Here is a 13,127-nt window from a genome sequence, read left to right as displayed (position 1 = left end):
CACTAGTGTTATTTGCTGCACCACCATCCTGCCCTATGTTATTGTATTATACTATAGTATAAACATTTTTTTTTTCTGAAACATCTATTTCAGTGATTATGAAAAAATGCTACTTAAAAAGGGTTTGGTTGTTATACTCTACTTTTAATGTACTGCACATAAAAACCTCATGAGGACACAAACCAAAGATGCAAATTTCTGGCTAATAACTTGGGATGATAAAATGCACTAATTAAGACAACGCAATTAAAAATGAGGATGGTACATCTGGGACTGCTTTGTGCCCATATAAAAAGAACCATATGAAAACAGCAGCAATTGGGCTGAGTGCAGACTGCCCATAAATGGAAACTGTTAACAAAAGGATTTAATTAGTTTCCTACCGCATGCTCTTTAAAGAGCTGATTATTCTCTAGTGTTACAAGGATTTACAATAATATTAATACGTGTCTAATGAAGGTGAAACCTGGAGTTATCAAAGAAAATATCAGTACCTTATAAATAAAGTGAGTACAAACAGCACCCAGAAAAATTCACAAGATAACTTTTTAATAGATGTCTTCTTTTATTATTATTATTTTTCTTAGATTTTTACATAATTTCAATGCCTAGCATATGACTTCAAGTATTTCTTCGGAAAACTCGAAGTATCTAAATAGATTTGATGCTGCATACAGAAGGCACAATAAACATGTTTGTGGCTGATCACAGATTTATAAATACAGAATTACAGTATTTATATAGCGTACAATATCGTGAATTAAAAACTTACAGCTTCCAAACTTCAATGGGCAGGCATGAGCATCCATTGGGAAGTCCTCCAGATGCATAGGACATTCAGCATGGATAGTTAATCTGAGGGAGAGAAAAATATACATATATGCAAAATACATATGCACAAGTCTTGCTTTGTGAATTGGGCCTCCGGACTGATGAGTTTCAATCAAATCTGTCACCAAAAACTGCTGGTTTAAGAAGTTATTTAAGTTTTTCCTGCAATTCACTAGGTGCTTCTTCCAATCGCTCTTGACGGCCACAGTGCTTGAACTGTGCGACAGGATGTGGGTGTGATCCTTGCTCAGTCTATGCCAAGTGTAGATTTTCTCCCAGTGTTTGCATGGGTTTCCTCCTCGTGCTACAGTTTCCTCCGACAGTAGAAAAGACGTGTTTCAGGTGAACTGGTGTCACTGAATTGCTCGTAGTGTGTAGCATGTGTCACTGACTCTGCTGCATAGATGTGTGAATGACTGCAGGGAGTTTAGTGCACTGTATCTAGCATCGTAAGTCACCTTGGACGAAGGTGTCAATGAAATACTATACAGTAATATTGCACGTTGCTTTGAGTAAAGTGTCTGCTAAATAATGAAAAAAAAAAATGTAAGGGACCTCATGTTTTATTCAGAATCACAAATTATTTAGAACCAAAGCAGCACAGTACCTTAAACCTCAAGCAGGAGCATTGTGAAACGTATTTTGGCACAGGCCTATCTACATTTTTTGCATCATTTGTTAACCAACCCATTTGAAAAGTCATGCTTTTTGTACGCTGAGATCATCTCCAGTTAACAGGGCAGCCTGATATTCGGAATTGCCGGAAAGAGGGGGCGACATGTACAGTAGTGCAGTGGAGCTGCCACGACTCTGCTGGCTGCAATTTGTTAGTTTCACGGTCAGTGCACCTCGCTTCCCTGTCACCATGTGGGCCTGCAAGCCACTTTGCAGACTTCTGAACAGATTTATTGATGGGGGTACGACCCTGTTTATTTTGCACCCTTTCTTTGTGAAGTGCATGCTATGATAACATGTTTTTTGCACTCATATTTTTTTTTTTAACCATATACAATACACTGTTTGCACACACACACACACACACACACACCCAGTGGCTTAAACACCGCAGCCATAAAATGATTATTAAAGGATAGCGTTGAAAGAAGAGCGCTTGTGAACATCCAGTTTTTTAAAAAAAGGTTTAGTTAGATTATGACACAGTGACAGACTTGCAGAAAGAAAAGCAATACGGCAATCATTTCTGTTGCGGTTTAATCTCTGACGGAACATCGCTGAGAAATTAATTTTCTTTGCAACCTGGCAGAGCTTTCTGTTTGTTTTGTTTTCATTTTGTTTTGACTCTTTTTTTTTTTTTTTTTTTTATCAACAGCACACAAATCATGCAGAACACTGGAGAAACTCTGGAGAGGTGCTGCTGCAGTGTCTACAGTTGTTTCACCACCTTCAGCCTCAAGCGCTTAATGAGATAAAGTGTTCTACCTTTTGGGCAATCTTCAGACATAATGGTTATGATGTTCTCGGCTTGCAAATGAACTGCAGTCCGGGGGGAGAGGAGTGCTTTGCAGTCTGATCTTAATTAATGAGCGCTCCACCCTCCCGCCCTCTGCAAGTTTCAATGGAGTACAGCCCACACCCATGCAGCCCTAGGCGTCTGGCTTCAGGTGCCCCACAAGGAGTCCCTGGAGTCCACTGCATCTGCCTTCCATTAACCAGCTGCATCAGAACCAGCAACACATCCCTGCACCAATGATGTAGTCCACATACAGCAGAATCCCCCCCGCCACAGTGCCTTGATCATACCCCCACCAAGCAAAACCACAGTTAAACCCTGTTTGCTTTTCATTTCCCCTGAGTCATCCATCTACCACCCTGTCAAAGGTAAACAAGACTATACTGATGGTGCTCTAGTCAACCCTTATATATGGGCAGTACATGTCACATGATATTTCCAATAGATGGTCTAACTTTGTTCTTCCACTGACTTCTGGGATTGTTCCCAAAAGGCACATTTCATACAGTACCTGAAGAAAAAGAGAAAGACAGACACAGAAACACAACTTATCTGACCTTTGGTCTGGCCATCCAGAGAAATCCTTCACTGAGCAGAAACCCTCATACCCCCCAGACCAGAGAGAAATCTACTGCCAACTTCACGGAGGACCATTTCTCACATTTATCACCATACCTGAAAACTCTGCACATGATGAACAGCTATCCCTTCACAATCAGAGGGACCCCCTAAGTGCAATTACGGCTGACACGATTAAAGACGAAGCTGTCAGACTTTAGAGTGGAGAGAATGATAACTCCTTCCATGACAGGATGGATAAATAACACTGGGAATGGACATGAAAGCCCTATAACAGGAAACAAGCTTCTGACACAAGCCAGAAGCTGCATTTGTCAGGCTGCACTAACAATAGACTGAAAATCAAACAACTGAGAATCAAACTGTCTCAAATCTCAAGGTCACCTTACTGTCCTAAGGTAGTATAAAGTTACACTTTAATAAAGTCTGATAAAAGAGAAGTGCTGTTCCAGACAATAGCACAGTGGCATAGTGGGGTGAACTGATGCCTCACATCTTCCGGGCTGTGAATTTGAGTCCAGGTCTGTCTGTACAGAGTTCACATGTTCTTCTCAAGTTGGTATAGGTTTCATCTCATTAAGAAAAGCAATGTGCTCGAAGAGGGTTAATGTGTCACACTTGCAGTTATTGTACACCTGTGTGTGACTAACCTGTGATGTCCTGGTTCCCCATCCAGGTTACACCATGCTTTATGCTCTGTGCTTCCTGGAGTTGCCTTTCGATCACTGTAATCCTGTAGTGAATAACTGGTTACTGAAAAAATGTAGATGGGAAACTTCTGAATCAAGTTTTAATGTGAAGCTTAACAATATTAAATAAATGACAGTACTGAGGGTGACGCAGTAGGTTGGACCGGGTCCTGCTCTCCAGTGGGTCTAGGGTTCGAGTCCCGCTTGGGGTGCCTTGCGACGGACTGGCGTCCCATCCTGGGTGTGTCTCCTCCCCCTCTGGCCTTACGCCCTGTGTTGCCGGGTAGGCTCCGGCTCCCCGCGACCCCATATGGGACAAGCGGTTCAGAAAATGTGTGTGTGTGTGTGTGTGTGTGAGACAGTACTGATGACACTGTATACAGCAATTTTTTCTGGCATTTTATTTTGATATACGCTTAAAACTTTTTTAATTCTGTATTATTATTATTGTTATTATTATTGCTGCAAAATGTATTTTAAGGAATGCACTCTTTCCTGAACAAATTTCTAATTATATGACTGCAGCAATGGGTTTCATTGAGAATAATTGTAAGTACTGGGGCAAACATGTTGTTTTTAATCTTCTTTTTCGATATCACTGAAATCCTTTGGAGAAAGGCACTCGGTCATGCTGAGTGCTGCTTTCCTGAGACAAAAGCATTATATCCCTGAAGCCTGATCAGTTCTCAGTAGGCCAAGGAGCTGCAACAAGCAGACAAAAAGGAGATCAATGTGATAACTCTTTCCAACAAGGTTTGTTTGGAAGCTATGAATTGTAAAGCATGGATCCTCACCATGAAGGTAATTCATCACTGGTAAAATGTGTTTAGATAATTCAATCTGCAATCGGCCATCATGTGTGTACAAGCAGATACAATGCTAAAAGGCTCACTGCAGACAATAAAAGAAGATGGGGCAAAAAGCCAGCACTGTTTTCATTTGAATCATGGTGTTGTTGCCTAGAAACTCTGGCAAAAGCTTTATTTTTATTCCACTTAAACAGCAGCCTGAACTATAGTGGCCCATTCAAAACAGAAACATCTCTGTTTTGTAAACGATCCTTGGAGGTTATTTTTGCTGCATAATAATTTTCCTTTCTCCTTTTGAGATGCTTAATGTATGATAAGAGCCTATGGTATGCAACGAAGGAAGCGGGTTTTCAGCGTACCTGTGACTCAAAACTGGGCAAAAAAACAAACATTCTGGATAAGAAGAAACAAGTTAAAAATTAAAAGATAACACGTTTCTTCTACTGGGAAATTTAGGTGTGGCTGCAGACAATTTATCTTTTGGTGTGTTAATGCATATTGCAATTTTCAGCTTCATTTACACAGCATAAAAATGTTCATCAGTTTTCATGAACCATCAGCATCGGTTTTCATGAACCACATATCGAGTCAAGGATACAGTGATCCGCAGTCTTGGTAAAAGGCAGGGGGCGTCACTACATGGCAAATGGAAGGATTCCATTACAAGTGAAAGGCAGATGCTCCTTTTATCTTTATCAATATAAACACCAGCGCAAAACTGGGAAAGCTGGCAGAATGAATAGTGAAGAACAATACCGTACTACATATTCCACATGTTCTAGTTCTCGGTTGATCTTGTGCTAGATCCGGCACAATCGTTAAGCTTGTATTATTGCGTGATTGTTACCCTGTAATTTTTCAAGCACATATATTTTACACACTTAAACTAGAAGTTGTATGTAAGTTTATGAATTCTTAATCGCTGCTTCCTTTACCGGACCCTTTAATAAGGATTTTTCTCCTTCTTCAAACCTTTTTTTCTTTTCCATTTTAAAGAGCTATCTGCATTTGTCTCCCAGAAAGAACTCCCTGATGGATATGTGTACATCAAGATAGTACAATCCATATCTGCTATCCTTTACATTTCTCATTCACCCAAGCAATCTTTCCTTTCAAACTTCTCTAAAGCATTCAGCATGGTGAACCTTTAGATCAGGCTCAGATTCCTAGAGAATATAGCAATAAAAGGACCAGCACTGACCCGGACAACCTAATAGGTGGTATGGCATCTTGCTCTCTGCTCTCCAGCTCCTCTCACCTGGTGTCTCCCGCAGCGGTAGGCCCCTTACTCTTTTAAATTTAAACCAAATCCATACACTCTACCATCAGTTCCCTTGGTTCTCAGCACTGTTATGTGGACAACACTTAAATCTATGTTTATTTTTTTCCAGCTAACAGTGGAATCTCTTCAAGTATCACAGCATGCTTTGGATGGCTGACCACTGTTTAGAATCTCTTGTGTCTGAGATTCTTCACCTGCCTGCCATGTTCACCAACCTGCCATGACCTCTCCATCACACTAGAAAACTCAGTCATCTCATCTACATTCAAAACTCTGGCAGTCACCACTAACATTAGCTTAATATTAACTTCATATGGTGGTTCATATAGTGGAAAGTAACAAAATAACTGTACTTCAGAATCACGAGTCTGTATCTATGTCTCTCTTTCTGCCAATTTAATGCACACATTGTATTTTCTATGAGATGTATGTCACTTTGGAGAAAAGCATCTGCTAAATGAATAAATGTAAACTTCTCCAGAAACTGTGCTTCACCTGTTCAGCACTGGATGGACTTTCCCTGTCCTCAAAAGTTGATCTACTGTAATGACCCGCGTTACTGTGTTTAGGTGGGAAACCTGTTCAATGTAAATAGTTGCATTGTGGGGAAAAATGTGCAATGTGGGTGTGCAACCACTGGGGACACTTCTGGGGAAAAAGATGGGGTGACTCTGTACCAGGGTGTTGGGAAGGCTGGCTTGAGATTCAGGTCTTGGAGGAAATAGGGTCCTTGGCTTGAGAGCGTTATTTCCCTGGTGCTTGTGTTCTAATAAAATGTTCAAGATGAACATTGCCTGTGCATCCTTCTTCACCCCATCCAAATCCGTGGCATTGTGTGCAACACTACCCAATTGCTTGCTCAGACTAATGTGGTTCTCTAGTATCTGTCATCATACCATTCCTGCTGATACACAATCCCTGAAGAATTGTATTCATCCATTTATTCATATTTATTTTCAGTGGCCAACATTCCCCATAGCAATTTACAATGTCAGATTTATGTACTAAGATAATTGATAGCTAAATTTACTACAATACTTAATAACTTTAATACAAAGGTAAATTTGTGCGCAGCCCAAATATGCAAGAAAAAATACAACTCCAACGGGAGGCACAATATATCACAATGTTAAGTATGGTATGAGGATGTTTCCTTCAGTTTCTTTTTTTGTAATAAACATTGCATTTCTGCTGTCTGGGATACATGGTTTATTTTCCTTGTTTGCATACATGTGTATTGTCTCCTGTCTTCTGATTTTAATCAAAAAGAAGCAATATTTCTGGATTTTCCATGTAATGGACGCCTGTGTTAACTCACGGGTTGTTTACCCAGTCATACTTATTGTTATATGTAACTACTTTCACATGACTCAGGATGCTTATTATTTATATGTTTGTTCTACTAATGTTTCCACACCCTGAGGAAAACTTATGATTTGTGTTATGGATTCCCACCTTTGTGTTCATAATAAACAAATACACTCACTATCATTAACGTGAGCCTTATTATCTTTCGTACTAAGTTACTTTCAATGATTTTCCCAGTTATATGAATGGATCATGTTTACTGTAGTAATCTGAGTCCATGCTCAAGGGTACTATGGGGAAGTGGTGATTTGAACCTGGGTGCTTTGATTGCAAGATGATGTTGCCGACCACCATGCTAGCTGTAGCTAAATGCTACCTGTTTCACCATGTTTTCCCTCCTCATTTTTGTACCATAGTTTTCAGCTGCTGGCCATATCAAGTTGAAAGCTCTTGTCTACGTCAACAAAGTGGTTAGTGGTTTGCAATGTTACCTTCAAGATTAAATGTGACCCTAACCCTCACCAAAATTCTAGTGCTCCTCAGCTGCAGGTCATCTGTCCGCCTCTCCTAAAAGCAGTCTGAAATTAAAAGTCCTTCAGTTTTCTAGAATATGGCTCACTATGCCATCTTCCAAAGGACTGCAAAATATGAAGAGTGCTCACTGACAGAGCACACTGACATTTTTCTTGCCTTGTATATACCTAATTCTGTTTAGCAATTATATTAAGAGAACTACTGAAATAATTTACACAACCAGCAAAAAAGCACATATTGGTTATGTCACTGTATTTGAAGTCAAAGTCTGTTGCTAACCTATCGCCTCTGAACTCCTTTGAACAAACGCATCTAACAAGTCACTAAATGTAAGACTGATATAAATGTGTAACATTTACCTTTACATTTATTCATTTAGCAGACGCTTTTGTCCAAAGCGACATACATCTCAGCAAAAAGTACAATTTATGCATTACATTGAGAGAAGGAGACATAGCTGCAGAATAGTATAAAGCTAGTATAGTATATAGCTGCAATATAATAGTATATATTAGTATATAGTATATAGTGTATAGCTGCAGTATAAAAATATAAACAATTGTTCACGTTATTAAGGACATGAAACACACTGCCTAGTCTACGGCAACATCATGTGCTCAGACTACGCTATTTAAAGCAAGCAAACAGGTGCCTAAGGAATTTGTGTGGGAGATAGAGGGAGAAAGGGCAAGAGAGAAGATATAAGTGACTTTGAGTAGGACATGGTATTTAGTACCAGTTTAGCTGGTATGAGTATGTCGGAAATAGGTATTCTGCTTGGATTTCCACACATGACAGCATATGTATGGTTGACTAAGAACAGTCTGTCAGTAGCAGCTGCTTGAAAACACTTGCCTGATAAAGGAATCAAAGTCTAACATGACCTGAGAGAAGAAGACAGCGGTGATGAACAGCTAATATAAAAAATGCACAACTTTTACCTTGTTACAGTGCTGTGACAATCTAATCTGCTTCTGCTCTTGTTAGTGAAAAACAGTAAAGTATGATTGCAGTAGACTACGGACCTCAAACACTGGGGCCCGGGTGGCTGTTTTGAGCTACCACCCTTGTGCCACACGTTCAACATCTTGTTTATTATATGAAAGTACTCAAGTCCTAGCAATTTTTGGTTTCATGGAAAAAAGAAACAAGATGGTATACCATGGTAACATAGTAGAAGTATAGCAGAAACAGCTGTCCTGTTGGGATTTCCACAGTTATATAGACCTTTACCTATTGAAATACCATATTTTAAATGCTGAATGCCATAATATATATTTCAACTTGAGGAAACCCCCTTTATGGACCAAAATAAAAGTTTATTGAGTAAATTTATACATTTCAAAAGTCCTTAAAGCTCTGTCACTGATCATGATTTGTAAAAGGCTTGATTCACACAGCAGGCATGTTTTTAATGCAGAATTCAAAAGCTGGCTCATATGGTATGACAAGAATTCTTATTTCTATTTACAACTATTTCCAGTTAATACGCCAACAATTTTTTGAGTTCCAACTGATAGTACTGATGGATTCATTCAGTATTCAAGATGAGATCAGAAACAGAATATTTATGGATGCATCTGGGAACAAGTATCATTTGAGAATAAATCAGACTGAGCTGAAATGTAAAACTCTGTCACCATGATTTAGAAATGACTGAGCACAAAGTGACGCATGAAATGTCTTGTTACATTAGGTGTCAGTCATTTCTTGGCCAAACGAGGAGACTATCTGGGAATCGGAGCTTACTTAATGAGTTTTCATGCCGTTTCTCCTCCTCTTTCAAGAGGTTCATTAGTCCTCTTCTGTTGTCCCAAGACTTCCAGAAACATAGTATAGGATTAAGTGGCATATGTTTGGTCTGCGGGGGGCGCGGTGGCGCAGTGGGTTGGACCGGGTCCTGCTCTCTAGTGGGTCTGGGGTTTGAGTCCTGCTTGGGGTGCCTTGCGGCGGACTGGCGTCCCGTCCTGGGTGTGTCCCCTCCGGCCTTACGCCCTGTGTTGCCGGGTAGGCTCCGGTTCCCCGCAACCCCCTCTGGGACAAGCAGTTCTGAAAATGTGTTTGCTCTGCAGAACACTTCCAGCCTATTATTCACACTATTCTCATTTATTAATTGTGGGTCATAAGATTTCAGTCATATTTGAAGTATATATTCTTTTGTTGAAATACATTTCAATAATAATGTAATGAGTTCAAAATATGGCTAAATTGTTTAATGCAGGTTTCAGCACCCCTTTGGGGACACTTCCTTAAAAGAAAATTAAATCCTTGATGGTGGCTTCTAAGAGAAAGAAAAAAAAAATCCAGTGGATTTATCAAAACTGGCTATAACTTATCCCATCTATATAATCACAAAAATATTTTTGAATAAAAAAACTGTTTATTGGTAAATTTCAATTTTTCAAGTTAAAATGTATCCCTCGGTGAGTCTAATGACAAGTCTGCAATTTATATGAAGGCACCATATAGAGACCATTTGTATTTTGGCTACTAGTTCTTTTGTCTGGCTTGTAAATTGAATCTGTTGGATACGGAATAGTACCTTTATATATTTAGAGATTGCTGAATGTATAACAAAGTAAGTATCTTAGTTTAAGACAAAAGGTTGACTACTTCCTGTTTTGACAAACTGACAAATGGAGATTTTCCAACCTCCAACTCCTGTCGTTATCATTGTTTGAATGTGCCCTAATGAGAGCCTGGGGCTTTTTTTTAAAAAATGATGTCAGCTTTTGTTCAACCTTCCAGGTTTTACAGATGTTTCCATCTGCAGATTCTTATTTAACCATTTTCTGCCAAGAACAGGCTTGCTATATGCTTACGTTGCCAAGCTTAATAGGTAGTAAAGTTTCCAATATTCTTTGAAGGATATACCATTTCCAGCAAAAGTCTTAAAATTTTGCTGCATAACTGACACTTTACCCATTTGATATGCCTTATATACTTCTGGGGATATGAGCTGCCACACCTTATTTATTGAAATATTTAATAATTTATTGTGTCCTTTTGACCTTGTTATTTTAGTTGTACTTATTACGTTAACATATAATGTCTTCTGCCAAGAGAGGAGTAAGGTTAGACATCTCTATAAATCTGCTGTTCAATTTAGATGTATTTTTGTGTCCTTGTCAGGACAAAGTGGTTGATGTGTTAAAATTACTCATAGGTAGCAATGAATGACATGCTGAAATAACCATGGCTGCCCTCCAAGATTTGACCCCAGCTCCCATAAGTCCACCCCCTCGTCTTAAGACAGTGACTTTTGTCCTCACAAAAGATGAGACATCAATATTGGCTTTGCGACGGCACTTTGGCAGTCAACACCAAGGCGCACCCAGTTACAGCTCAGAACGTACAATTAAATCCTAACCCTGCATGGCCTGTTATTGAGTTCTGGCTATTGGCCAGGCTGAAATATCTGGCATGCCTTGTGCAGTTCTGGGAGGCCCAATGTTGCCTGCTTGAATGATGGTTCTTACTTGCCACCAAAATTGTTGCTATGGCTTTTTAGGTAGTCCTTGTGTTTCAAATGTTAACATACGGAGTTCAATATCCACTATATTTCTGCATATTTATGTAATGAAACATACAAAGGAAATGTTGGACAAAAATGATCCAGATCCACAGTTTACAACTCCAAAGGACCTCATAAAGCTAATTGATATAGCAACATGTTTTAAAGCAGATCCCTGACTCCTGCGTCAGCCTCAAAGCTACACTAAATGTAATTTTAAAAATCCCCTGAACTTATTCTCAGTACAGAGGGAACATTACAGAGCTACTTGTTCTTACTGCACCTTCTTGCTTTGGACAGTGTACCAGTGATCCGTAGTTCTAGTAGCACACTTCACGCTCCACTTCACGGTACAAATGCACACCTTCTTACTTGTGCATCGCTTTAAAATCATGCATATTGAAAAACACCAGACAAGCTATGCACAATGCAGAAGTGAGACGAACCAAGACATCCCATACTCCTGTCCTATTTAGGTATATTTTATTAGAATCCATTAGCTAAGCAGAGAAACACAGGTCACATTTGCTCTACTTCAAAGTGAAATTCTATAAAACAGGAAAGTGAAGAAAGTGCATACCACACACACACATACACACACATACACAGACATACAATTTCTTTCCCATTCATATGTGTATATCTTCAAAAATTTCCTAAGGGTAACTTGAGAAGCCATTACATTTTGATATTTGTATGGAAATGCAAATTGAAATTATGAAATATTTCCAATAGTGCACACTATACCCAATACCACTGTCATGCATAACAGTATCCTTTACTCTGGTATTAAAAATGCATTTTGGCTGATAGCTTTTGTTTGGAAACTGATTTTTTTCCATACGAAAAAATGTGACTCGCCTCAATATCGGATTTTATCTAATGGGGTGATTTAATAGAACAAATAATCATATTATGAAAGGAATGGGTTTAGTTTTAAAATACAAAATTTCACTTCTTTGCAACAGAGTTCACCAACTGTAATATATACAGTGTCAAACTTGTTATAAAGGCTTGATGCTCCTGCACTTTACCATTGTCTTGGCACCTTTGCACTGTCGTTTCAGCACCCAGATATAAAATGATGTTAACCGGAGCACCTCCTGGGCTCATCAGCATTTGCAGTGACTAATGATGAGACACTGGACAGAGAGCTCAGCAAACAGCATTCCTTCCTGTCTCATCATGATAATTATGAAGCAATTTGGCAGGCGCTCTTATTGGCACTGACTTATGGCATTGATTGATAATAATGACAGTAAGCCAGAAAGTATAAAACCACATAACACATCACAAATGCAAATTATAAGAACTCAGTTAATATAATATGTCCCAGTAACAACAACAACAAAAAAAGAGTTTTTAATTTTTCTAATGTGAGAATTTAGATGCTCTGACAAAAAGCAAAAGCAATTTTCTATTTTAACCCTTTATAAAGCTACCGCTGAAAAAGTTTTTGAATTTTGAATTTTTGCTGGAGATGTCCAAGAGTTCTAGTATAGTCTTTCCATTTAGAAGTGCATTCAAAGTAGGTTCTAAAGACATAACACTTTAAGAGGTAAAAACTGACAGGAAATTGAGCCACCCCGTGTGGGAAAATACTCTTTTGCCTTTGTCAGATATCGAAAAGGTTTAAGGTGTTTAGTGTCATCATGTTGCAAAATACCTAGATGTTGCAAGGGTTTTAGGGGGCAAGGGTGGTGCAAGAGATGAGGCTAAACACAGTGACAAAACAAATCACGAGGGCAGCAAGTATCACAGTGATTAGAGCTGCAGTATTACACACAAAAGACAGTGGTTTGAATCCCACCTCCCGGTATAGTTCCAAGGTACTTACCATAAATTGCTCCAGTAAAAATTGTAGAGCTGTATAAATAGGTGAATAATTATAAGCAACTTAACAGTGTAAGATACACTGGAGAAAAGAATCAGATAAACAACTATATGTAATCCAGAACAATTACATTTCCATTACATTTATTCATTTAAATGTTAAATTCATATATGTTTTCTCCAAAGCGACGTACATCTCATAGAAAATACAATTAGTGCATTACCACAGGAGAAAGAAACATAGCTGCAAATGTGTGATTCTTAAGTACAGTTAGTT

General features: G+C 38.9%; 1 protein-coding gene across 2 annotated transcripts in view; it reads right to left on the bottom strand.

Moving 5' to 3' along the window:
* Positions 1–13,127, bottom strand: part of gabra3 (gamma-aminobutyric acid type A receptor subunit alpha3) — an 85,646-nt gene that overhangs the window by 12,337 nt on the left and 60,182 nt on the right. For both annotated transcript variants that reach the window (XM_018751763.2, XM_018751765.1), the window contains exon 6: positions 773–855. In XM_018751763.2, coding sequence (XP_018607279.1) covers positions 773–855 — 83 coding nt within the window. The remainder of the gene's footprint in view (positions 1–772; positions 856–13,127) is intronic.

Source organism: Scleropages formosus, chromosome 4 (assembly GCF_900964775.1).
Source record: "Scleropages formosus chromosome 4, fSclFor1.1, whole genome shotgun sequence".
NCBI classification, from domain to species: Eukaryota; Metazoa; Chordata; class Actinopteri; order Osteoglossiformes; family Osteoglossidae; genus Scleropages; species Scleropages formosus.
The sequence above is the reverse complement of the archived record's forward strand: the minus strand, read 5'-3'. Positions and strand labels throughout refer to the sequence as shown.